The 23,848-nt window shown below is 34.6% G+C and overlaps 4 protein-coding genes across 4 annotated transcripts; all 4 read left to right on the top strand.

Annotated features, from left to right (window-relative positions):
* Positions 1 to 94: 94 nt before the first annotated feature.
* Positions 95 to 4,771, top strand: LOC142980276 (uncharacterized). Its single transcript, XM_076125643.1, has 6 exons — positions 95 to 1,473; positions 1,549 to 1,699; positions 1,890 to 2,030; positions 2,191 to 2,397; positions 2,653 to 2,889; positions 3,174 to 4,771. Exons 1-6 carry the CDS (start codon positions 1,391 to 1,393, stop codon positions 3,507 to 3,509), a joined length of 1,155 nt encoding a protein of 384 aa, XP_075981758.1. The 5' UTR covers positions 95 to 1,390; the 3' UTR covers positions 3,510 to 4,771.
* Positions 4,772 to 4,886: 115 nt separating this feature from the next.
* On the top strand, positions 4,887 to 8,603 carry LOC142980277 (uncharacterized). Its single transcript, XM_076125644.1, has 6 exons — positions 4,887 to 6,261; positions 6,568 to 6,718; positions 6,909 to 7,049; positions 7,205 to 7,411; positions 7,678 to 7,914; positions 8,210 to 8,603. The coding sequence occupies exons 1-6, from the start codon at positions 6,179 to 6,181 to the stop codon at positions 8,543 to 8,545; spliced, it is 1,155 nt and encodes a 384-aa protein (XP_075981759.1). The 5' UTR covers positions 4,887 to 6,178; the 3' UTR covers positions 8,546 to 8,603.
* A 1,810-nt stretch (positions 8,604 to 10,413) lies between these two features.
* LOC142980087 (uncharacterized) lies at positions 10,414 to 15,368 on the top strand. Its single transcript, XM_076125386.1, has 6 exons — positions 10,414 to 10,827; positions 10,946 to 11,105; positions 12,535 to 12,675; positions 13,725 to 13,928; positions 14,225 to 14,467; positions 14,931 to 15,368. Exons 1-6 carry the CDS (start codon positions 10,754 to 10,756, stop codon positions 15,264 to 15,266), a joined length of 1,158 nt encoding a protein of 385 aa, XP_075981501.1. The 5' UTR covers positions 10,414 to 10,753; the 3' UTR covers positions 15,267 to 15,368.
* A 1,621-nt stretch (positions 15,369 to 16,989) lies between these two features.
* On the top strand, positions 16,990 to 23,667 carry LOC142979960 (uncharacterized). The gene is made up of 6 exons (XM_076125208.1): positions 16,990 to 17,327; positions 17,836 to 17,995; positions 19,445 to 19,585; positions 19,945 to 20,148; positions 20,399 to 20,638; positions 20,790 to 23,667. The coding sequence occupies exons 1-6, from the start codon at positions 17,254 to 17,256 to the stop codon at positions 21,123 to 21,125; spliced, it is 1,155 nt and encodes a 384-aa protein (XP_075981323.1). The 5' UTR covers positions 16,990 to 17,253; the 3' UTR covers positions 21,126 to 23,667.
* Positions 23,668 to 23,848: the final 181 nt, after the last annotated feature.

Raw genomic sequence — 23,848 nt, 5'->3', positions numbered from 1 at the left:
GCGGAAAAGTCCCAATGTACGGTAACCAATCATGTACTAGATACTTACTTTGAAAACAATGCAGTAAGTAGTAGCGCATTTAGTATAGTCGGTACTGTAGAGTATCGAGAGTTTGACATTTAAGATGTACTGCCAAAACAGTTCTTACGGAGCCCGGTAGAGGCGCTAAACAGATTTTCGTATAAAATTTTTCGATAGCCAGCCGATAGTCGATAGTAGTAGAGAATCCATATATAGGTATATTATGTATTTATACATACTCATTTCGTGCATATGTAGGAAAATACGTCACCAGCAAATTAATTACGGTGTTGCACAGATCGTTCGATCTTGATTGCTACGCGTGACTAATCGTTTAATAGGGAATTCAGCAATTTATATAGCGGAACCGTTCTACGCACCAAAAAGCAAGCATCCAATCATTGTTAGGATCGAAAACTGTTTTACTAGTAGTTATTTACGGACAGATGCTCGAGTTCTGATTTTAGTAGAACGATTGATGATATTTAAAAAAATACCTGTCTGTCATCAGGCTTCAAAGGAAAAAGGTAACAAACTATCTCAAAAAAAGTGTCTATTATGGCTTTATAAGAAAAAGATCACAAACCTTTATGATGCCCGTAATTTTTACAGCAAGGAAGTTAAAGCTACATAGGTGTTAACAGCACGAGGTCGTCAGTTACAATTTATATATTACTATAAATACTCAAAATGGATAGCAATGCTTGAAAAACTATAGCAAGGTACCATTTGATTGGCTCTAGAGGAGAGCCTGTTATCACAATCCACATAAGCGGGACCAATATCATCTGAGTTGCATCACTTTTATACGATAGGTACCTGCTTGGTGGTGGTGTTTTAAAGATAGATAATTACAATAAGAAGATAGAATAATTAAAAGTTACTCATCTCATCTGGATTTTGTTTTTTAAGTCCCTTTTTAAGCAATTTCTACCTGAAGTCCCCATGAGTCACACATATATTTTCAAAAAGAGTGAAAAATCTTTTGGAATTTGATTGGTAGTTAAAACTGACTTAAAATTCTGAATTGTTGATGATTTTATATTACCTAAACTAAATTATTAGTGTTCGTTTCTTCAGTTTCTTGGTCATAGGCATTGCCACCAAGATCTTCGACTTCCATTAGAAGCTAAATATAGACAGTTGCAGGGTCACCATATAGCAGTCGTTATCGATCACTTTATGTAAAATACTTTGTTATGTTAAACATAATTATAATAAGAAAAGCGAGCCCCTATTTCTATCTACTGAACAATACTTTCAAACGCCATTCTGAACTAAGATAAAATCTTTCGTTAGTTATAAAGACCAGCGTATACAATACCATTGTCACATCTTTGATAGGTTTCTACGTGTAAAAGTGTCAGCGATGAATACTTGCAGAAGATTTACAGCCAACAGTTTGATAATCAGCCGAAAAGTTACGTTAACGATGAAAAAGCTGCCTGAAAGGTACAATTTTAATTTCAAATACAAGTAGATTCTCAATAATTGTGCTTAGAACCTGCTGTTTACTTTGTGTTTCAGACCCATCTCTAGTATAAATTCTACCTCATCAAATTTTGACATGGCCAAAGAAAAGACGGGGCTTTTGCATGCCCTACCAGCAGTCATAGATGAGTTTGCAAATAATCCTAAATTTGTTGATATACCGGTCGCCAAAGATTGGGTAAAAAAGGTAGGCAATTTAAGAATCTTACGTGAGGAATAACCAGTGAAAACTTATTTAACATAAATAAGTCAAATTTAACTTTATAAAGGTACTTGAATATGACGTAGGTACCTATTAGTGATTAATGTGTTTACTAAAAATAACTTGGTTATTATTGTTGCTAGCTGAACAAGCAATCATGAGTGTTTATTTTCAGGTTTTAAAAGGAACATTATTAGGCGGCAAATTTTCCAGAGGGCTAACCACAGTTATGGCCTACAAAATGGTAGAGAAGCCAGAGAACATGACAGATGAAACAGTACGTCTCGCTCGAACTTTGGGATGGTGCACTGAAATTGTAAGTATAGAAAAATTACGACGATGCTTGCAAATTTATTTTGGTTTATTCACATCCTTACATCTTGTACACGGAACCAGTAAACCGATTACGAGTACTGCGTACCTGACTTTTATTAAAGACATTAGCACGAACATTGATTAACTCTTTTGTTGAACAGTTTCAGGCATACTGTACGGTACTGGACGACATCATGGACGGTTCCCAGACCCGCCGCGGTAGACCCTGCTGGTACCTCAGAGATGGTGTCGGTGTTCCTCATGCCCTTAATGACTCTATCCTCATCTACAGCGCGTTGCACCAAATACTAAGAGACAACTTTGAGAATTCGCCCTTCTACGTTCAACTTTATCAAACTTTCAATGAGGTTTGTAGAGCTAAACTTGGCTTATTTTTAGATTGATTGAAGCGATTAAAATCTGACAGCCTGTCTTAGGAGACAATCCTTTATAAATATGTAACACAAGATAGAAGAAAATATTTTGTCTCCACTTTTCTGTTACTAAACCTTCAAAGCCTTAAAGAGAGAATACTAAATATAAAGCTAAAAACTATTTATCGTAGACATCCTAAATCTTCTTTCTTCCCTGCGTTAATTATTCTTTATTTTATAATTTTGTAGATTTTAATCCATACTAGCATTGGACAGTTCTTGGACATCACAGGATCAGAACGTCCACTGAACTACGACTTTTTTACAAGAAAAAACTATGAAGATATCATAATAAACAAGTCTGCTTATTATACATATCAACTGCCGGTTAGTATCGGTTTGATGCTGGCCGATCACTTAACTGAAGAAAGCCTGCAAAACTGTAAAGATATGTCAATAATGATTGGAATGCTGTTTCAAATACAGGTAAGAAATGGCGTTATGATATATAATGATATATAGTTGCTATGTATGAACTAGTAATAAAATCTCTTTGGCTTCAAGAATCACAAATGAGTACACGGTTCATTAGGTTTCTTTCAGTGAGCTCGTGAAGTACCTCAATATCGAGCTTTTTTGTATAGAGAAAAGATTTTATTACAAGTTCATACATACTATAATGCGAAAAGACTTTTTCCCCGACCTAATAGAACAAAATAAGATTTTCTCTGACTTACATATATTTGATTTGAAGCTGTTTTTTTTTGTAGGATGATTATATTGATTGTTTTGGTGACGAAAAAGTTACTGGCAAAATAGGTTCTGACATCCAAGAGGGCAAATGCACTTGGTTGGCTGTTAACGCACTTCCACGCTGCAGTGCTAAGGAACGTATTATATTTACCGCATGCTATGGCAGTGAGGAGCCGGCTCATGTGGAGCGCATCCAGCAACTGTACATTCGACTTCAAATCCCCGAACTGTATAAAAAGGAGCAACAGAAACTATATAGCCAGATCGTACAAAAGATAGAAAATATTCCTTCTGACGTTGAACGAGAGCTCTACAAAAAACTTCTTGATATGACCTACCAACTTTATATGTAGAAAATATTCACTTTAGTATAATATCGAATTGCCAACTTTGTGAAAATTAAAAGCTAAAAATCTGACACAATGTTTGTTATGGACAAGTTTGGACAACTCCTTCAATAAATATATTCAGATTAGGACTTAGCAATCGGCTGTCATACAAAAATTTGCAGTGCACAACAATCAGAACAAACCTGACTAAAACCCATACAATGAATTGCCAGGTTGCAATATAGTCTTTAGCCAGTATTTTCTGTCTGTAAACGCAGTAGTAAGGCAACAAAAAGACATTGACCATTCACGTTTGGGAAAACATTATGGAATGTGACCGATATTCTTTTAAATATATTTTTTGTACGTATCAATGTTAATTCTAATTCAAAGCGCTCCAATGTCTAGATTGCATATGAGTATGACCCAAAACGGTAAATATCCTTTGTAAAAAATACTCTGTGTATATTGAAATAAATTAACTAACAAAAAGGTAGTAAGTAATGGCCAAAATTATCAGCGCCTACAGGCTATTTTATCGCAAAAATGTACACCAATGGATTTAGAACTCAGTGTCAATGACGAATTAATTTCTTGGTTAATTAGGTATCTACCTTAGATTCATATACCTAAGAAATAGGGAAGGATTGCTTTTAGAAAACTAACTGAAACTTACGCTATCCGTTAAGCTCTTCACACGCTTCATACAAATCTGATACCAATATCAAGCGGTTTGTTTGAAAAATTTCATAATTTTTGGTAGTCCAGTGCCGTAAAATATAGGCAAACATGTAAATATTTTTACTTTACGAAATATTTATGCGTGGAAGGTAAATTATAGACTTCAGTACATTTCCTCTAGGTTGCTATCTGAGCAGGCAGGTAAGTTTAGGAATAAAAACTGGCGTGATAACCGAGATGCCATATTTTATATTAAAAGAATGGACGGCCGAGAAGCCGATATAATTACGTCAGTTTATGGCCTCGAATAGAAAGAAGAGTCGTCAGGCGTCAAGAAGAGAGTTTAACATCGGGAGAATTATGATGAAATAAATAAACAAGAGTGTTTTCCAATAAAACTAATAAAATATTAATGATTTTTAGCTGTAAAATACCTTGAACTTTTTACTGTTACAATTAATTTAGCAATTTAAGCTTAATATCAAAAAAAATTAAATGTCATAGATTCTTCGTGTAATACTTGTCTATAGATATTGTATACTTTCTCACTAAGTTAGAACTAGTATTTCTCTCGATGATGATATTAAAAGTATTGATTGAAATCAGTTGTTGTTTAATTTGTTACCTATTTAACACGATGGTGGAAAAGTCCCAATGTGCGGTAACCAACCATGTACTAGACACTTACTTTGAAAACAATGCAGTAAGTAGTAGCGCATTTAGTATAGTCGGTACTGTAGAGTATCGAGAGTTTGACATTTAAGATGTACTGCCAAAACAGTTCTTACGGAGCCCGGTAGAGGCGCTAAACAGATTTTCGTATAAAATTTTTCGATAGCCAGCCGATAGTCGATAGTAGTAGAGAATCCATATATAGGTATATGTATTTATACTCTTTTCGTGCATGTACATACAGGTAAATACGTCACTAGCAAATTAATTACGGTGTTGCACAGATCGTTTGATCTTGATTGCCACGCGTGACTAATCGTTTAATGGGGAATTCAGCAATTTATATAGCGGAACCATTCTACGCACCAAAAAGCAAGCATCCAATCATTGTTGGGATCGAAAACTGTTTTACTAGCAGTTATGTATGGACAAATGCTTGAGTTCTGATTTTAGTAGAACGATTGACGATATTTAATAAAAACGTGCCTATCATGGCTTCATAAGAAAATGGTAACAAACCTTTATGATTCCCGTAATTTTTACAGCATGGAAATTAAAGCTACATAGGTGTTAACAGCACGAGGTCTTCAGTTACAATTTATATATTACTATAAATACTCAAAATGGATAGCAATGCTTGAAAAACTATAGCAAGGTACCATTTGATTGGCTCCAGAGGAGAGCCTGTTATCACAATCCACATAAGCGGGACCAATATCATCTGAGTTGCATCACTTTTATACGATATATAGGTACCTGCTTGGTGGTGAAAGTTTTTTAAAGATTGATAATTACAATAAGAAGATAGAATAATTAAAAGTTACTCATCTCATCTGGATTTTGATTTTGAAGTTAGTTTTTAATCAATTTCTACATAAAGTCTCCATGAGTCAAAAATATATTTTCAAAAAGATTTAAGAAAGATTGGTTGTTAAAACTGACTTAAAATTCTGAATAGGAGTACTCATTTAAATATCTATTACTAGATGCATTATTCTACTGTTGATGATTTTATGTTACCTAAACTAAATTATTCGTGTTCGTTTCTTCAGTTTCTTGGTCATAGGCATGCCACAAAGATCTTCGACTTCTATTAGAAGCTAAATATAGACAGTTGCAGGGTCACCATATAGCAGTCGTTATCGATCACTTTATGTAAAATACTTTGTTATGTTAAACATAATTATAATAAGAAAAGCGAGCCCCTATTTCTATCTACTGAACAATACTTTCAAACGCCATTTCGAACTAAGATAAAATCTTTCGTCAGTTATAAAGACCAGCGTAAACAATACCATTGTCACATCTTTGATAGGCTCCTAAGTGTAAAAGTGTCAGCGATGAATACTTGCAGAAGATTTACAGCCAACAGTTTGATAATCAGCCGAAAAGTTACTTTAACTATGAAGAAGCTGCCTGAAAGGTACGATCTTTATTTCAAACTAGCTGACCCGCGCAATTTCGCTTGCGTCACATAGGAGAATCATAATTTTCCCCGTTTTTGTAACATTTTTCCCTGGTACTCTGCTACTATTGGTCGTAGCGAGATGATATACAGCCTATAGCCTTTTTCGATAAATGAGCTATCTAACACTGAAAGAATTTTTCAAATTGGACCAGTAGTTCTTGAGAACAAACAAACAAACTCTTCAGCTTTATAATATTAGGATAGATACAAGTAGATTTTCAATGATTGTGCTTAGAACCTGTCGTTTACTTTGTGTTTCAGACCCATATCTAGTATAAATTCTACCTCATCAAATTTTGATATGGCCAAAGAAAAGACGGGGCTCTTACATGCCCTACCAGCAGTCATTGATGAGTTTGCAAATAATCCTAAATTTGTTGATATACCGGTAGCCAAAGATTGGGTAAAAAAGGTATGTGCTTTAAGAATCTTATGTAAGGAACAACCATTAAAAACTTATTTTACATAAATAAGCCAAATTTAGCTTTATGTAGGTACTTGAATATGACGCAGGTACCTATTAGTGATTAATATGTTTACTAAAAATAACTTGGTTATTATTGTCGCTATCTGTACAAGCAATCATGAGTGTTTATTTTTAGGTTTTAAAAGGAACATTATTGGGCGGCAAATTTTCCAGAGGGCTAACCACAGTTATGGCCTACAAAATGGTGGAAAAGCCAGAGAACATGACAGATGAAACAGTACGTCTCGCTCGAACATTGGGATGGTGTACTGAAATTGTAAGTATAGAAAAATTACGACGATGCTTGCAAATTTATTTTGGTTTATTCACAACATCTTGTACGCAGGACCCGTAAACCGATTACGAGTACTGCGCATCTAACTTTTATTAAAGACATTAGCACGAACATTGATTAACTCTTTTGTTGAACAGTTTCAGGCATACTGTACGGTACTGGACGACATCATGGACGGTTCCCAGACCCGCCGCGGTAGACCCTGCTGGTACCTCAGAGATGGCGTCGGTGTTCCTCATGCCCTCAACGACTCTATCCTCATCTACAGCGCCCTGCACCAAATATTAAGAGACAACTTTGGAAATTCGCCCTTCTACGTTCAACTTTATCAAACTTTCAATGAGGTTTGTAGAGCTAAGTTTGGTTAATTTTTAGATTGATTAAACTGATTAAAATCTGACAGCCTGGCTTAGGAGACCAGCCTTTATAAATATGTAACACAAGATAGAAGAAAATATTCTCCACTTTTCTGTTACTCAACCTTCAAAGCCTTAAAGAGAGAAACAAGTACTTATCTATACTTAATATAAAGCTAAAAACTATTTATCGTAGACATCCTAAAACTTCTTTCTTCCGTGCGTTAATTATTCTTTGTTTTATAATTTTGTAGATTTTAATCCATACTAGCATTGGACAGTTCTTGGACCTCACAGGATCAGAACGTCCATTGAACTACGACTTCTTTACAAGAAAAAACTATGAAGATATCATAATAAACAAGTCTGCTTATTATACATATCAACTGCCGGTTAGTATCGGTTTGATGCTGGCCGATCACTTAACTGAAGAAAGCCTGCAAAACTGTAAAGATATGTCAATAATGATTGGAATGCTGTTTCAAATACAGGTAAGAAATGCCGTTATGATTTATTAGGTCGGGGAAAAAGTCTTTCCGCATTAGTATGTATGAACTTGTAATAAAATCTCTTTGGCTTCAAGAATCACAAATGAGTACACGGTTCATTAGGTTTCTTTCAGTGAGCTCGTGAAGTACCCAAATATCGAGCTTTTTTGTATAGAGAAAAGATTTTATTACAAGTTCATACATTCTCAAATTCGAAAAGACTTTTTCTCCGACCTAATAGAACAAAATAACATTTTCTGTAATTTACAAATTTGATAAGAAATTGTTTTTTTTGTAGGACGACTATATTGATTGTTTTGGTGACGAAAAAGTAACTGGCAAAATAGGTTCTGACATCCAAGAGGGCAAATGCACTTGGTTGGCTGTTAACGCTCTTCCACGCTGCAGTGCTAAGGAACGTATTGTATTTACCGCATGCTATGGAAGCGAGGAGCCGGCTCATGTGGAGCGCATCCAACAACTTTACATTCGACTTCAAATCCCCGAACTGTACAAGAAGGAGCAACAGAAATTATATAGCCAGATCGTACAAAAGATAGAAAATATTTCTTCTGACGTTGAACGAGAGCTCTATAAAAAGCTTCTTGATATGACCTACCAACTTTATACGTAGAAAATTATCATTTTAGTATAATATCGATATGTCTAGTTTTTAGAAATTAAAAGATGAAAATCTGACACAATCTTTATTATGGACCAGTTTGGACAACTCCTTCACTAAATATATTCAGATTAGGACTTAGCAATCGGCTGTAATACAACAATTTGCAGTGCAGAACAATCAGAACAAACCTGACTAAAACCCATACAATGAATTGCCAAGTTGCAATATAGTCTTTAGCCAGTATTTAGTTCTGTCTGCAAACGCAGTAGTAAGGCAACAAAAAAACATTGATCATTCACGTTTGGGAAAACATTAAGGAATGACCCCGATATTCTTTCTAATATATTTTTTGTACGTATCAATGTTAATTCTAATTCAAAGCGCTCCAATGTAGATGAGCTCCAAGGTAGATTGCATATGAGTATGGCCCAAAACGGTAAATATCCTTTGTAAAAAATACTCTATGTTTATTGAAATAAATTAACTAACAAAAAGGTAGTAAGTAATGACCAAAACTAACTGCGCCTACAGGCTATTTTATCGCAAAAATGTACACCAATGGATTTAGAACTCAGTGTCAATGACGAATTAATTTCTTGGTTAATTAGGTATCTACCTGAGATTCATATAAGAAATAGGGAAGGATTGCTTTTACAAAACTGACTGCCTCACACTATGAAGCTCTTCACATGCTTCATACAAATCTGATATCAATATCAAGTGGTTTGACAATAACGCTGACAAAAATTATAATTTTTGGTTGTCCAGTACCGTAAAATATAAGAAAATATATAAATATTTTTTCTTTACGAAATATTTATGCGTGGAAGGCAAATATAGACTCCAGTACCTACATTTCCTGTAGGTTGCTATCTGAGCAGGCAGGTGAGTTTAGGAATAAAAACTGGCGTGATGACCGAGAAAACCATACAAGAAAAATGAATCGCAAAACATGCATACAACATTTGTTTAAGCATGCTCTTGAATCGTCCGATTTCTTTATAAAAGTCCTTGACGCTTATTAAACGCCAACGGTGTCTCGATGACAAATGGTCAATGCAAATGAGGGGAGCCTTGTAATTCTTTAGTTTTTTTCAGCAGCTATGTTATTTCCACTGTCTTTTCTAATAGTTATGTTAAATAAATAACCGTTTGACACGAGACGTAATATAAAACCTAGGTAAATATCGGCAGTTATGAAGCTCTGTACCTCAACCTTAAACTACCATCCGATAGTTTATGGTTACAGATCCAAAATAAAGCACTATCCGTAATGGCAACCATAACTGATCAAAAGTCTTGGATATGACGTAGAGTCCAAATTAATAACCAATTCGTTTATTGCTTCAAAAACAATGTTCAATATCAAATATTCATACCAAAACTAACGGATAATCTGAAATAATTTCATATCCGAAACCGATAATAATGTGTCCGTATCCGAATCGGATTCGGAATCGGGACTCTCAAACTCTTCATTATATTTAGTCTGTAAATTAATTTATAAAGTGTTTAATCTTTTGTTTTACATCACAATTTATTTCTCTTTTGTTTGTACGTAACATGAAAATGTAAATTGGCTATGAAAGAGTACGACATTTATTGCTCCAAAGCAAAACCAAAACCCGAACAACATAGAAAATGAAGCCAATAAAGATTTTTGTTAGTATTTATTACATGAAACTTCATAATTCATAACTTCCCCAGGAAATATGAAGTTCAATAAATTTTCATTCGAATTTAACAAAAAATATTAATCGACAGAAATACTGAATAACAAGAAAATTAACTACCCTCGAGGGTAGATAAGGGCAGGCAAGGAATATAAGCGTTCGGTATCCCTATTTGCAAACGCACACTGTCAGATACTATTTTTGCTTTAGACATCGACATCTCAACAACGTTCAAAAAGCCGAGTGATTCTTGCCGATGCCGACAATGGGCACCGGGCCTTATTGCCCCTTTAAGTTACGACAATATACATGATTAAATTATTATTTAAAAAGCATCTTTCAAGAAAATAATTTCAATAACGTCGTGAAGTGCGACTTTTTTTTTCATCGATTAAATATAAATATTTTTACAATCTCTCGCAGCGCCTTGCCAGTTAACGATTTATACGCGCTCAGGCTCCACCAGTTAAACTTGACTTCTACTGTATATAAAATACAAAATATTTTAAAGTCGCTCGAAGAAACTTGGTATTTTTAATTCAACATGAATAAGATACATTTTCTTCGGCTCATGAACAGAACGCGCCCATTTTACGGGAACTACGACAAATGTTCGGGGTAAGTTTTATAAAACCTATTACAGTAAGTTTTAATTAAGATTCTAATAAATAATTAGCTTACTGAAAAATCGATAAAATTGAGTATCATTCCATTTTTATTTTTATTTTTCTTGTAGCCTGTTACAGCAATTAGCGAAGAGGTCTTATTCAGCAGAAGTAAGGTCTCCAAAAAAAGACACAGAAAGGTTTCGTGACGCGTGGCCCAGTGTCATTAACAGCCTGTTAACCAGCCCTAGAGTGGCACAGTTGCCTGAAGTTGGAGATTGGATGAAAAAGGTGAGAGACAGCTGTGTACTTACTCATTACTCATCATCATCAATCGCTTATTTTGTCTTCTCACGGCAGGAGATGATTTTCCTGATTCCTCCCGTTAACCTCAGTAACTCAATTTACTAAACAGTAGCATGATTATCTGCAGTCAGGAAGTTAAACATTCAAATTTTACTGCAAAATATTTTTCCGCGGCGCTCACTTGAGGCGCTCAACTCATAGCTATCTGGTTGTCGATTATTGATAATGGTAGCACAAATCTGAAATTTGTGAATACTATCCCTTGATTTAAAAGATTGGTGTTTTTCGGAGTTATTTAAGTCTTCATAATATGAACTTTGAACTGCATAAAATCATTTTTTCTACCGAAGAATTTAAAAAACATATAAGTATCCAAGCAGACCGAACCTACAGTGACAAATATTGGGAAAGGTACTTAGTTGACTTCAAACAAAATTATTTAATTTGAAATGAAATGGATATGTTACTGTAAAAGCCCGAACTGTGGTAATCCTAAGATTTTCCAGTAAAACCTAAGATTTACCAACTCTCAATGGTATAAGTCCGAACAATTCTTTTATTTCGAACTTATACCACCATTCACTATTCACCAAAACTCCTTCTTTATAACTATGTTACGGTATATAAGGAGTTTTTGGCAAACCGACATGGGTAGGTTAGGTTAGAAGGCTGAGGTGGGAGCTTCGCTTCGCTCGCTCCCACCTCAGCTTACGTAGTTATTTTTTTTAAACCACCCAGAAGGAGGAGCCCCGCAAAGCGAGGCTCCGGCGACATCTTGACATCATAAAGTGAATAGAGGTAAAAGTTCGAAATAAAATAATTGTTCGGACTTTTACCATTGAGTGTTGGTAAATCTTAGGTTTAACCGGAAAATCTTAGGATTTACCACAGTTCGGGCTTTTACAGTAACAGATACATAACTTAAGTGTATTTTTTACTCGACAAATTCTTAGTTAAACAAGTGTCCGAATGTATGACGGTAAACCTCCAGCAAAACATTTCGGACTTTCAACAATAGGAGTCAATAAAATCTTAGGATCTGCCCCACTTGGGGTTATATCAATAACACATATACCTATTGTTTATATTAAAAATAGTATTCAAGAATATGAATTCGATACATATCAGATTACGTATTTGATTGGACAGAATGAAGTAAAAGACAATGTACCTACATTTTTTTTTACTTAACTCAAAACAGTGACACGACAATGTACCTTTAAAATTCAAATTAAGTTATTATAAAGATTGGGCTCGACATATATTTACATAATTCACACAATAAAATTAAGCATGATTAATTACTCTTTACTGCACGAGCACAATGCTAACAGAATTCGTCCGAAGCGTTTAAGAAAACGCTTGTGACAAGGGCAACAATTTGTATTAAAACATTTTACGAGTGTTGTTATAGGTAATAGAACATAATGTAAGTGGTGGTAAACTGACAAGAGGATGTACGACCATGATTGCATATGAGATGATGGAGAAACCAGAGAATATTACTGAAGAATATATTTATTTATCTAAAGTTCTTGGATGGTGTATAGAAATGGTAAGTTTGATATCAAAAATACTTAGCTTAGTTAGTAAAACTGCATTTCTCATGCCCAAGGTAACACTTAAGGTGTAACGAGCGAATGATTATACTTACAAATAAGAAATTCAAAACGATCCTTGAACATTTTTGTTTACCGAAAACTATATCTAAAGGTTAGAATTTTTAATTAACTTGTAAAGCAAATATAAAAATGTGAATTGCCAATTACAAAGTACAAGCCGTGAGTTCTTTGTCTTTGTCGTTTCTTTTATGCTGGGGCTACATTAGCGAGCGAAGATTCGTATGGTGTTGGCGCGACAAAAACATCGTGTTCGGGTATGGGCGATGTTCTTGTCTACATTAAGGCGGGCGAAGATTCGTGTCGAGTTGACGCGATGCATCGTGCCTCGTGCTGTTCAGTTTGTTGTGCGGAGACGTGAGCGGTAAATTAAAAATGTTACTCCACTCCATAGTGTAAAAAATTAAATGCACGTCCGTCTCGCTTCAAAGTCTGGACGACACTGAATTGACGTAGATGTAGCCACCTAAGCGAATATTGGCGCGACAAATCCCTTTGATTCGCGCCAGTTTACCGACAGCTCCTCGATACTACATCGTCTTCGCCCGAATACTACGCGATGACACGATGAACCCGGCCACATTCATCGCGTTAACACGAATATTCGCCATAGCCCGCTAATGTAGCCCCAGCATTAACGAACAACCCGCGTTTTCGAGACAGCGGTAGATTCAAATCTATAACTACAATTATCTACTTACTTGATCTACTTACTTGTTCGAACTGAAAAATATTTTTGTGTCGAATAGTCCATTTAATGAAGGCATGGAGATATAACATCACGCTATGACTAATAGGAGTGGAATAATAATAAGAAATGTTGTAAAAACGGGAAAACTAAGAAACACGTGGACAAAGTCGCGAGTGGAACAAGCGAACATTAATTTGTCTTTGAATGCCAATAGATGAGTAGACAATTTATAAATAACCGTGTATTAATATTGCTATTTCCCTCATTTTTTATTGCGATGATTCATGATTATAGATTCAAGGTTACTTCTGTATATTGGACGACGTAATGGACAGTTCGTCGACGCGCCGAGGGTCCCCCTGCTGGCACGTCCTGCCTGATGTCGGTATGGGAGCTTTGAACGATTCCGTACTCATGTCGAGTTCTATAATGCAGATCATTGAGACACATTTCTTCGATACACCACATTATGCTGATATCGTACGAGTCATAAATGAGGTAATATATTATCATTTTTAAATACCTGTATGCAAATAAATTTATTGCCGACAGTCAGGCATTTTTTTCCTGAAATGGAAGTACATAAAAGTGTGTAGGGGGTCATTATGATAATATTATTATGATCACTAAACATAAAGACTTGATTGTATCTAATTTTCCTTAATAACTGCATAAAAAATGTTATTAGTTAGGTATAACATACGGCTGTAGAATTTTTTCATATGATTTTGCTAGGCGCTAACTTTACAGCCACGCTGTGATATCTACGACTGTAAAAAGAATATTTTTTACAGAGTATTCTACTGACGTCCATGGGACAACACCTTGACTGGGCGATCTCCCACCGGAAAAAGGGCGACTATAGTCAGTTCACAATAAAGAAATACGAAGAAATCGCACAGTACAAAGCTAGCTATTACACATTCCGACTGCCCACAATGTTAGCACTTACTTTAGTAAAAGATTTGGAAGAAAAAGGACTGTATGTCAATTTGGAAGAGATATTTATTTTGATTGGAAAGCTTTACCAAACACAGGTAAACATTCGTTTTTAATTACATTATCAAAACAGAGCACGTTAAGCGCATTGGTTAATGTGATAATCCCTATCTCCCGCGCCGTGTGTTTTGGGTTCGAATCTTACCCTGGATAAATATTTGTGTGATGCTGACTCAGTCACTTAGTCAGCCTGTGACCACGGCCGATGCAATACGATCACAACGTTGCAAATATAATAAGGTATCTTAAACCTTCCTAAAATTCTTAGAGTTAGTAAATACTATTTATAGTGTCCAAGGTGTGCACAACACAAAGTACGTAGGTACCTACACTCTCTACTCTACCGTTCACATATCTCGATGGCCATACGATTTAGACGGCAATCCGAGATGATCGATTAGTGATCAAGCGCATGAACAGCTTGACATGCTCTCATACTGAGAAATTCTTGACATAAATAAGTATAAGTATTATTTTATTATCCCGAATATATTTTTTAAGGACGACTACATTGACTGTTTCGGCGACGAGACACTAACTGGTAAAGCGGGCACGGATATTCAAGAAGGCAGGTGTAACTGGTTTGCAGCGACTGCCTTAGAAAAATGTAACGAAGAACAAAAGCAAATCTTCGTGAAACACTATGGTAGCAAAGACCCCGGCGACGTAGCACGAATTAAGAAGTTGTATGAAGATCTCTGTATACCAGAGTTGTATAAACTCAAAGAGATAGAAATTCATGACGAAATTACACGTCGGATACGAGCACTTCCCTCCGAAAAAACGCAAAATTACTTATTTGTACTGTTAAACAGCATTTATAAAAGGGACCGTTAACTATGTTTACAATCACTTAATGGATTATAATCACAGTAATTATTTTATTTATTAGTTATTATTAGGGTGGCATTTTAATTGGTACATAATAAATTTATAACATAAAAAGCCTTTTATTTCCTTGTAACTTAAATGATATAAGTAAAAGGCCGAGGTAATATAGTTAATAACACTGAGTAAACATTTCGGATTAATAAATATTTGCGTGGTGTTCCCTACAGTAACGATATCATTATAATGCAGAAAAGATTTTTTAGTAAAAGAAGACATTACCTGTTCTTCCTCTTTTAACAAAAGAAATAGATCTGCCTAAATTGAAATTATTTTGCACACTCAATTGTAGAGAAGCCGGCTCTTAATTCACATGTCTATAAGGTACAAACAAAGTTAATTGCAATATAATAGTATATTGCATTTATACTGAAACTAGCTGACCCGCGCATCTTCGCTTGCGCTACATAGAATGGGTAAAAATTTTCCCCGTTTTTGTAACATTTTTTACCGGTACTCTGCTCCTTTTGGTCGTAGCGTTATGATATATAGCCTAAAGCCTTCCTCGATAAATGGGCTATCTAACACTGAAGGAATTTTTCAAATCGGACCAGTAGTTCGTGAGATTAGCGCGTTCAAACAAACCAACAAACAAACAAACAAACTCTTCAGCTTTATTATATTAGTATAGATATTAGTATAGTTGTAGTAGGGGGCGAGCAAGTCTACTTGCTACATAAATAGTAGAACAAACTCGTCCCGGCTATCGTATTTTAAAAATAAATAACAGAAACGATCAATAGCACTTTGCTCAACCCGATAATTGAACCCCAGGCCTTGTGATCAGCAGTCTTTTACACTACAGGCTAGACCCTAGATCACAGACGTAGTTTCCCTTTGTTACTTCAAAATAATAATAATATCACTGATTCAGCTACCGCATTCAGTGTCCCCGACGCGTCTGTGCATTTTGTAATGCAACACTAGGTGCCCTCGACTCATATGCGCGTTTCATACATTTTGCTCTTGCCATTACCGAGTGCCGCCGACGCGACTGTGCGTCTATTGTTCCGGGCAACCTATTCATAGTTGGGTATATTTATTTCTACATACCTATAATGAGTAAAGGTCTGTGTCACCTAAACAATCTTACTTGGACTTCAAAAAAGCAGGACGTTCTCAATTCGTCGAATTCATAAAAAAGTATGTTCCACGATTACTCTAAGACAGGCGTCTTATTTAAGGCTTAGGTCGATTTCAAATTTTCCTAAAATATTTTATATAACATAACTTTTAAACTTTCGCGTTGCATGTTCAATGTATAATAGAATACGTGAATTTACGCGAACTACAGTCAGCTGTAAAAGTCGCTGTACAATTTAGACTTTTTTCTACCATAAAACCATTTCATCATTTAGTAAAATAAATGAGCGTGATTGCTCATTGCGAGTGCGACCAATTATAACTGTTTTTGTTTAAGTACATATGCTTCAAAACCATAATGTGATGAGATTTTTAAAATATTGAGTAATCCAGGGACTTTTGTAGTTGACTGTACCTAGATACCTAACATTTATTTTGTGCTACGCCCGGGATTGTCACATTGCCCTTTTAAAGGTCCGCTATTGACACCGTAATAAAATATTGAATTGGCTACACTTTTTCCCAAGCTGTCAAACGTCATCTTGTCAACATCACCAGCTGTCACTGTCACTTCCGACTGCTAAAGATCCACTCCCGTCATCGTCAGTCGTTAGAGCCAAGTCAAGTCAATGTCATTGTCAAATTGCTGTTATGTGTGAAGTGGAATCAAGTCAATCATTAATCTGATAAAATACGTGTCTATATATCATCAGCAACGCCAGGCCTGTACTAACTAAATACTATATACATCTGTTTATGTATGAACAATAGTTCAACGAAGCTTCCATTGTATATATAATACAAAAATTTGTTAAAGTCGGTCAAAGAAAGTTGGCGTATTTAATTATTAAACATGAATAGCATACATTTTCTTCGGATTATGAACAGAACGCGCGCATTCCACGGAAACTATGACAAATATTCGGGGTAAGTTAAGTAGAGCCTGTTATATTAAGCACAGAAAAATTAAATTTTGAGGCGATATTTCTGATATCAGAATACTTGTAAAGATACTTGAAAGATATCTTGACTATATAGTACGTGATTCAGCTTGTTAAGTTAAGGCACTATATGTCTTAGGATGTTAACCTTATGTACAAATTTAAAAGGAGGTAGGTATGATCATTAAATTTTCAAAAATATGTTGTCCACAACACATAGATTGCCCTATAATACTAAAAACCCTCTTTTAATTCAACGTTTTTAAACCTGTATGCCCACCAGACTTCAGTCAATGTAAAAATTATCTCAGCAACTTATCTCTGTCTGCTAAAATAAATATTTACTTTACCCGGCAACTTGTTGTCACATGGCTGTGTGATTGAAAAAGTATACCTAAATATTTAATTACAAAGCTTGGGATTCCACATTTTAACTAAAAGTTTAATTTTGAAATTAGAATTTATTAAAATAAAATAAAACATTTTTTTTTCAGAGTGTTACAACAATTAGCAAAGAGGTCTTATGCAGCAGGAGTGGCATCACAAAAAAAAGAGAAGGAGACTTTTCTTGATGCACTGCCTGGTGTAATTGACAGCCTAGTAACTAGCCCTAGGGTTGCTCAATTGCCTGAAGTTGGAAGTTGGATAAAAAAGGTGAGAATCAGTCCTCATACCAATTAGGCTCAACATTTTTTTAAAGATCTGGGGGCACGGAAGTGCCCCCGCAAGTCGAGCAAAAAAAAAGCGGCACGGCCGTAACATCCTTTTCTCGAAGCAATTCGGGCTATTTTTGACACCCCTATAATTTCGTAGTGGATAAAACAAGAAGCCTGGATTTTCAGCAACTAATTAGTCATTGTATAAACACGGTATATTTAAAATTTCAGTCAATTTGAACCAGTAGTTTAAGAATGACAACTTGTTAAAATTTTGAATTTTGTCACTCACTGATTCACTGACTCACTGACTCACCGATCATCAAAAGTCTAAGGTACTTCTAGCAGACTTAGAAGCTTAAAATTTAGAATACAAATAGGGTTTAGTGTCTTAATCATGGGAAAAATTCAATATTTTCTAATTTCGGTCAAGTTTTCTAAATACACTAACTGCAACCATAACTTTGTAATCCCATATAAATGTATAAGATTACAAGGTTACATTTGCAGTTAATGAATTAAATTATTATTTCTGTAGAAAATAAAATAAATAGGTGTAAATATGTATCTACCATATGAGACATAACGGGAGGGGTATAGGGTGGGTAAGGGTGTTTAGCCCATGAAACTGAACAACATTCCCATAGGAAAATATGTTGAATTATGAAAAATATACGGCTTTCCATACAAATTGGACTTATGTTTGCTCTATTCGCTCTACAAAAAGAAGTGAGATGCCATCAAAAACATTCTGTAAAAACCTCAAGTCTCGCCGTAAAAAGTTGTGAGATCTATATAATACCAAGTCGATTAATCTATTTAGTCTCTACTTAAAGGACCTTCTGTCTTAAGTTATTACGTATGTTATTATCATGCCAATTTAAAAAAAAGAACCTTTAAAACAAATAGATCGACTTGGTCATCGCAAGAAAACACAAATTCGCCATTAACATTTCAGGAGCATTAACTTCTCGTCGTGCTGTGTAGTGTGATACATACTAATAATCAAATCATGCGATGGCCAGGTCGGTCTATTTGTTTTAGAGGTATTTTTTTTAAATTGGCATGATAATAACATACGTAATAACTTAAGACAGAAGGTCCTTTAAGTAGAGACTAAATAGATTAATCGACTTGGTATTATATAGATCTCACAACTTTTTACGGCGAGACTTGAGGTTTTTACAGAATGTTTTTGATGGCATTTATATAAACTGTTCAGGTTTAGTATTGCAAACTAAAACAATTTAAAAGTATAATTTAAGATATATGACAATTACTTGACTTCTATATAACACTTATAAAATACATGCTTGGTGGGTTGTGGATTCAGTAGAGCTCCCAGTAATACATTTTTTTTTTCTATTTGATTGAAATGGAGATGGTAATTGGATACTATAAACAACCTGTAAGTTTGAGTTATACTTTATATTACTTGTTGTTATAGGTAATAGAACATAATGTAACCGGTGGTAAACTTGCAAGAGGATGCATGACCATGCTTGCATATGAGATGATGGAGAAACCAGAGAACATTACTGAAGAATATCTTCATTTATCTAAAGTTCTTGGATGGTGTTTAGAAATGGTGAGTTTATGCTTGATTTTAAACATGTTAATATGATTAAAATAATACACATTTGCACATACCTTTTTTAAAACTACATGTTTGCAAACGGTAGTTACTATGGTCACCTGGCAAAAATAACGAAAGTGTGACATGTTTGGCAAAGTGGGAGTTTGAAACCCCTCTGAAACAAATATTTATGTTATTGGCTTAGTATTGTTCTGATTCTTACTGTAAATTTATTGATACTAGTTTTTTGAAGTTTATAGTTAAATTTTTTAGTAGTTTGGTTACCACAGTACAGACTCTGCTTAGTCTGGAATCTAAAGACTGTGTGTAAATTTTCCAAATATGTTTATATTTATTTATATCTATTATAGATTCAAGGCTACTTTTGCGTTTTGGATGACGTGATGGACAGTTCAACGACTCGCCGAGGGTCCCCCTGCTGGCATCTTATGCCAAACGTCGGTATGGGAGCCTTGAACGACGCTGTACTTATGTCCAGTTCTTACATGCAGATAATTGAAACATACTTCTTCAATACACCACATTATGCTGAACTTGTACGACTCGTAAATGAGGTAATTACATAATCAAGGGCGTAATTTTTTTACTCCATGCGAAATCTGGTCATTTCGACCATATCTGGATTATACAAACAACTTGGAAGTCATGTGGTACCATATAAGCACTCTGACACTGATAAAAAAAATTCAATCACCATTATTTGTTTTGTTATTAGATATTGCTAGCAAGTTGTCTGGCCGGCCTATAGGGCCATACGTTAATGTGTATTTGGTTACGATTATTTATACTTAATATTGTTTTCAGAGTGTTCTGTTGACGTCAATGGGACAGCACCTAGACTTGGCGATGGCCCATCGCAAGAAAGACGATTACAGCCTATTCACGATAGAAAAACACCAACAAATTATACAATACAAGACTAGTTATTACACATTCCGCCTGCCCACATTGTTAGCCCTCACTTTAGTCAAAGACGTTGACAAAGGGCTGTATGTTCATTTGGACGAAATATTTATTTTGCTTGGAAATCTTTTCCAAACCCAGGTATCCGTCTATTTATTTATTATTTATTTAGTAATAAATAAACTCGATTGTTAAGATTTATTTATCAAATTAATGCTCGTACACGCAAATATTTGTTAGTATGTCACCTTCTTACAACTAATTAAAATTAATCGCATATTTATTTTTAAAGGACGACTACATCGACTGTTTCGGCGATGAGGCTCTAACGGGTAAAGCGGGCACGGATATTCAAGAAGGCAAATGCAGCTGGTTGGCGGTAACTGCTTTAGAACGATGTAACGAAGAGCAGAAGCAAATCTTCGTGAAACACTACGCTAGCAAAGACCCCGGCGACGTGGCACGAATTAAGAAGTTGTATGAAGATCTCTGTATACCAGAGTTGTATAAACTCAAAGAGATAGAAATTCATGATGATATTGTGCGACGGATACGAGCGCTTCCTTCCGAAAGAGCTCAGAACTACTTCTTTAAACTCTTAGACAGAACATATAAAAGGGATCATTAACTTTATTTATAATCAACATATCTAGGAAACATAAAATTTATACATTAACATAATCTTGTCAGGTCGTAACAATAAATAAATTGAAAGAAATTATACAATGACCAATTCATTATTATTATCGCGCAGTTTACAGAATAATTAATGCAATGGTCATGAAGATGTCTCGCGCCCAATGTCGCACTACCTACGTTTTTTTTTAATATGTTTCCTAGCGAATACAAGGCTTGTAGAATTGTAACTTAAAATCAGTCGACAAACTTTTTTAACTTATTTTATTTAGGAGTTAATCTAAATAAAATAATGTACATTCTCTTGAATACCTTCACTCCTACCTATAATATAAGAAAACACAAAAGGAGGAAAAACTAATTACATGAAGCATGTTTAAAAGTCATTAATATATTTAGGTATATCATTAAGTTACACAGTTTAATTACATTATTTATCACTGACAGTATTTTTCTTTCATGCATGGCAGCTGACATATTTAACATCGTTTCTTAAGTTTGTCGATAGATTTTTTTATCTATGAGGATAAATACAAGTATACACAGTATTAAACAGATGTCGCCTAACAACTTGAACACCATTTTTAGCAATAGAAAGCAAACAGAACGTATACCCCATGCGGAGGAAATTCGGTTGAGTGGTCGAAGCGCATTATTTCAGACCACCGCTCCCTACTGTACTTCTTTCCAAGCGAACCTAAATTGTTCAGTAAAATGTAGCGAAATTGTTCAAGTTGTTTAGCGGCACTCATGCTTGTCGAAATTATTTAATCTCTATAACCGGGTATAACATGACAATAATTTGTTATTTTAATTTAAGTTTGTATCAATATGGTTTTATGTTATTTCCTATTTTAGTATAGTCTAAGTACCGTATACTGACTGAAATAATAATAACTAAATAATAAAATGTTACCGTTTCATAGACTTATTTTCTGGCGAAGGGGGCGCTACTGTAGCTAATTACGTCGTATATCAATTCGTAAACTGACAACGCTATTTAATTACGGGTACAGTATACTAAATTATACACATTATTATTACTAGTTTGTTTTGGGCTATTTGTGTCCTCCTCTTTAATACTTCGTACAAACAATGGACACTAACAGGATGCTCAATGCTCAGTATAAACTTCCAAAGTGTTTTGTTCAATTTAAAGCGCAATTTCATAATACGCCCTTATTTAAAATCTGATGTTTAGATAAAGTCAACGACAATGTGCCAAGTACATAAGAACTAAACGAGCTAATTAATGCGCATCTCTACAATTTCCAAATTAATTTTAGACTTATAATATTTGGGCATTAGGTGATGAATGTACGATTACAATGATCGTTCGAATATATTTCTGAATAAATGAGTCTGTTACCTAAGGTGCTTTAGTAGTAAGGTACGCATTGTAATCTAATTACAATATTTAAAATGTTTAAGACACAAATATTTATCATGACATGTAATGTGTCTACTAATCTCTTTTGTACCAAGATATTTTGTAATTCATTATTTCATACAAATCATTTTCAAATGATTGTAGTGATAAATAATTAAATACGAATATCGAATTTTTCTATCTCATTCAGGCCAGTGTTGATATTCAAATACCTTAGTTTTCATCTTAAGAAGAAGACCTTAGTTTTAATTTGGGAGAACGTTTACTTACCCTTATTATTTTTTGTATGATACGAACGTAGGTGTTTGTTAACGGTAAGAGAGTGTTTGCTGGATTGTAAGCCAAGTCATATTATGTAAAAGATTATATGGGCCCAAAAGCCCTAGCCGCATGAAAATTATAGCACAAAGACAACACCATGGGATACCAGAGCGACATAACCTATTTAGTTTAGCCTGGACTTCCTTCTTGTATTCAGTCATTCAGTCAAGACCAGTCAATATTGTTTAAAGAATGTCTTATTTTTAACTTTCATTAGTTATTTGACCTTAGATTATAACGAATAATATTATTTTTATGCCCTTGCCAGTTGTGTCATTGGTTGTAATAGATGTATGTATCAGATTTACTTATATTTTATTTCATAATTTGTTTGCAGTTTGCACAATTAAGTTTGGTTTGAAGGGATTTTATGTTAATGCGTGATTATTTATTTATACTTTATATAGTTGTCTTAGCTGTGTTTCGACAGTTCAATTGCTCATTATAATCTGTATGATAAACTTCGGGTATCACGGTGGGATGATCAGTCACAAGAATAATGTAAACATATAATGTGAATCATAATATTATTTAAAGGGATAACAAAGAGTGCATGTTTTATTATTTTATTTGTAATGTGGGAAAATTGTTTTAAGATAATATCTCAAACGATGTTATGAGAGTATATTGTTTTATATTTGACAAATATTGGTCGCGGTTTCTATTATTTTAGCAGGTCTTTTGAGCGTTGCCAAGTCTTAGCGAAATAATATAAACTGAGATAAAAAATAGGTTAAAATATTGAGTACATATATCAGAGTATAGTTGTTTTGTATACCAGTGTAATCTGTAATACGGTGGTTAAACAAATAAATGGATTATGTATAAATTATTTGTTTTTATCATGTATTTATAATTATGCTCTGCACACTTTTCTGTTGAGTATGACATAAATTATAATACAAGGTTAAAGGAAGGTCTCAAGAGTCGACAGCCAGAGCAATAAGTACATTACAAATGACAGCGCTATGAATGTGCTGTAGGATTATGCCAGACCTGGGGAC

This window comes from Anticarsia gemmatalis, chromosome 17 (assembly GCF_050436995.1).
Source record: "Anticarsia gemmatalis isolate Benzon Research Colony breed Stoneville strain chromosome 17, ilAntGemm2 primary, whole genome shotgun sequence".
Classification (NCBI taxonomy): Eukaryota; Metazoa; Arthropoda; class Insecta; order Lepidoptera; family Erebidae; genus Anticarsia; species Anticarsia gemmatalis.
The sequence above is the reverse complement of the archived record's forward strand: the minus strand, read 5'-3'. Positions and strand labels throughout refer to the sequence as shown.

Bases quoted from the DNA above. Each gene is read 5' to 3' on its own strand.
- LOC142980276 (XM_076125643.1), top strand. From the start codon at position 1,391: ATGAATACTTGCAGAAGATTTACAGCCAACAGTTTGATAATCAGCCGA. The intron at 1,474-1,548 runs GTACAATTTTAA...TTTGTGTTTCAG, and splicing joins ATGAAAAAGCTGCCTGAAAG to ACCCATCTCTAGTATAAATT. The intron at 2,890-3,173 runs GTAAGAAATGGC...TTTTTTTTGTAG, and splicing joins GAATGCTGTTTCAAATACAG to GATGATTATATTGATTGTTT.
- LOC142980087 (XM_076125386.1), top strand. From the start codon at position 10,754: ATGAATAAGATACATTTTCTTCGGCTCATGAACAGAACGCGCCCATTT. The intron at 12,676-13,724 runs GTAAGTTTGATA...TCATGATTATAG, and splicing joins TTGGATGGTGTATAGAAATG to ATTCAAGGTTACTTCTGTAT. The intron at 13,929-14,224 runs GTAATATATTAT...TATTTTTTACAG, and splicing joins TCGTACGAGTCATAAATGAG to AGTATTCTACTGACGTCCAT.
- LOC142979960 (XM_076125208.1), top strand. From the start codon at position 17,254: ATGAATAGCATACATTTTCTTCGGATTATGAACAGAACGCGCGCATTC. The intron at 17,996-19,444 runs GTGAGAATCAGT...TTGTTGTTATAG, and splicing joins TTGGAAGTTGGATAAAAAAG to GTAATAGAACATAATGTAAC. The intron at 19,586-19,944 runs GTGAGTTTATGC...TATCTATTATAG, and splicing joins TTGGATGGTGTTTAGAAATG to ATTCAAGGCTACTTTTGCGT.
- LOC142980277 (XM_076125644.1), top strand. From the start codon at position 6,179: ATGAATACTTGCAGAAGATTTACAGCCAACAGTTTGATAATCAGCCGA. The intron at 6,719-6,908 runs GTATGTGCTTTA...GTTTATTTTTAG, and splicing joins CCAAAGATTGGGTAAAAAAG to GTTTTAAAAGGAACATTATT. The intron at 7,050-7,204 runs GTAAGTATAGAA...TTTGTTGAACAG, and splicing joins TGGGATGGTGTACTGAAATT to TTTCAGGCATACTGTACGGT.